This window comes from Carlito syrichta, unplaced genomic scaffold (assembly GCF_000164805.1).
Source record: "Carlito syrichta isolate Samal-C Ts95f unplaced genomic scaffold, Tarsius_syrichta-2.0.1 Scaffold301542, whole genome shotgun sequence".
NCBI lineage: Eukaryota > Metazoa > Chordata > Mammalia > Primates > Tarsiidae > Carlito > Carlito syrichta.
Window position 1 is genome coordinate 703,494 of NW_007245638.1, and position 2,655 is coordinate 706,148.

Here is a 2,655-nt window from a genome sequence, read left to right on the forward strand (position 1 = left end):
ATATATATATATGTATGCATATATATATATATATATATATATATATATATATATATATATATTCCCCCCCATCTTTTCTCAATTCATGGCACCCAGCACCTACTTCCACAGCCTTCAGATCCTGTGGTATTTTTAAATTGTGCCATAAATAGGTTCAGTGATAAGCAGTCAACATTTTTAAGGGCCTCTTAACTAAATATTACCTAAAACTAAATAGTATCTGGACAATCGTATGAAAATAGCCCAGCAGAGCCATCCAGTTCTCGGTCATGAGAAGCTCATGATAACTGTATGTAAATAGATCTTCAAAATACTGAAAGATGGTAGGCACTCTGCCTCCCTCCATCCTGAGTTGATAGAGAATTTTTTCTTCTGCAGAAGGCACTTCTAAAAAAAAAAGAAAAGAAAAGAAAGGCATTTTTTGAGGTAGCATCAGTCGTGAGTTACTGGCTGGAAATGACAGTCAAGCTAGCCTGGTTGTCAGCTCAGCGCTGGTTTAGTTGTCTGGGACGTGCACTGAACCCCCCGCTCTGGGAAGGTTGCCTCTGACCCTTCCACCCAGGTCAGTTGTCATCAGGGATCCCCTGCATCCGCAACCCCACTCAGTCTGGCAACTGCATGTGTCGCCTGCTTCCCTGACTCTCCAGAAGGCAGGCGCGGGCCCCACTGTGAGGCTGGCCCAGTGGCTGTCCTGCAGCCTTGCTCCCCTCTGCATGGCTCCCCTGCCTCCCCAGCGCAACCCTCGTCCCTCCTTCTCATCCTCTCCATTTCTCCAACCAGATGGCTGCCCTGACTTGTGCAACGGTAACGGGAGATGCACACTGGGTCAGAACAGCTGGCAGTGTGTCTGCCAGACCGGCTGGAGAGGGCCCGGATGCAACGTTGCCATGGAAACCTCCTGCGCTGATAACAAGGATAATGAGGGAGGTGAGCAAGCTTCTTCTCATTCCCAGCCCCTTAAGGGCAGAAAGTTGTATATGCTTTCGTCATGAGCCATTTTTTTTTCCTCTGAAAGACCTTCCCTACGCTACTGTCAAATGGTGTTGTAACATTTCCTTTGAAGCAAATGCGGCAGAGAACGGGCATCCTTATATCAGTGGGGACTCCTGGAGACACAGGCCGGAGGCACTGGGGTTTATGCTGGCCTTAAGTTCCCAGGTACCATTGCCACAGAAAGATGACTGGGCCCTGGCGCTGCCCGTGGTGCGGCTGGTCATGCCAGACGTTTCAGAGCTGAGTGCTACCGTTGTTGACAATGGTGATAACAGCCTGTGCCTCACACTGTGCTTGGATGTCGTAAGCAATGTGTGTTTTTATCCTTATAGCCCTTTGAGATATCACTTTACAGATGAGGAAACCCAGGTCTAGAGAGGAGTGAAGTAACTTTTCCAAGATAATCCAACCAGCAGTAGTAAAATCGGGACCCAAACTCAGCTGTGGCTCCAAAGTTTGTGGTCTAACCGGTAGTCAGCAAACTATAGCCCACATACGAAAATTGGCTCGCGCCCAGAGGTTTTAACACTTTTAATGGTTGGAGGGAAAAAATCTTAAAAAGAATAATAGTTGGCTGGGTTCGGTGGCTCAGCCTGTAATCCCAGCACTTTGGGAGGCCCAGGTGAGTGGATTGCCTAAGGCCACGGGTTCGAGACCAGCCCAGGCAACTTGGCAAGACCTCATCTCTACAATAAATCAAAAATTAGCCAGGCATGGTAGCACATGCCTGTAGTTCCAGCTACTTGGAAGGCTGAGGTAGAAGGATCGCCGGAGCCCAGCAGGTACACGCTGGGTGGCCGTGAGTGTGCCACTGCACTCCAGCCTGGGAGATAGTGAGACTCCAACTTAAAAAAAAAAAAAAAAAAAAAGAGTAATAGTTGATGACATACGAAAATGATGTGGAATTCAAATTTCAGTGTCTATAAAATTTTTAGACCACTTTACTGAGGTGTCATTAACATATAAAAAGCTGTGTATTAATGTACAGTATTCTCCTATTGTCCCCTGGAATATGTTCCAAGATCCCCAGTGCCTGCCTGAAACTGGATAGCATCAAACCCTAGGTGCACTATGTTTTTTCCATCTGATGAGCAAGACAGCTGCTATGTGACTAATGGTCAGTTAGTGTCTACAGCATGGATACCCCAAACACAGGGAAGGTCACGTCCCAGGTGGGGCAGAACAGGATGGTGAGAGATTTCATTGGGCTACTCAGATCAGAGTGCAACTTAAAACTTATGAATTGCTGATTTCTGGAATTTTCCCTTTAATATCTTGTGCCATATTTGACTGTGGAAAGTGAAACTGTAGATAAGGTGGGACTACTGTATACATCTCAACAAATTTGGGGATAATTGTGCACCACCATCAAGGCCATAAACACAACTATCACCTCCCAAAATTTATTTCCACTCCCTTTATTATTATTATTATTGTTTGGGGTGTTTCTTTTTCGGTTTTGAGTTTTCTGTTTTTGTTTTTGTAGTAAGAACACTTAAGCTCTACCCTCTTAGAAATTTTTTTTATTTTTATTTTTTTTGAGTTGGAGTCTCACTCTGTCACCCAGACTGGAGTGCAGTGGCCGCTCCCGGCCACCACAGCCTCGACCTGCTGGGCTCCGGCGATCCTTCCGTCTCAGCCTTCCAAGTAGCTGGAACTACA

At 46.0% G+C, this 2,655-nt stretch overlaps 1 protein-coding gene across 2 annotated transcripts in view; it reads left to right on the forward strand.

Moving 5' to 3' along the window:
• TENM2 (teneurin transmembrane protein 2) overlaps positions 1 to 2,655 on the forward strand; it is a 517,874-nt gene that overhangs the window by 400,891 nt on the left and 114,328 nt on the right. For both annotated transcript variants that reach the window (XM_021710791.1, XM_021710790.1), the window contains one exon: positions 781 to 927. In XM_021710791.1, the coding sequence (XP_021566466.1) occupies positions 781 to 927 (147 nt within the window). The remainder of the gene's footprint in view (positions 1 to 780; positions 928 to 2,655) is intronic.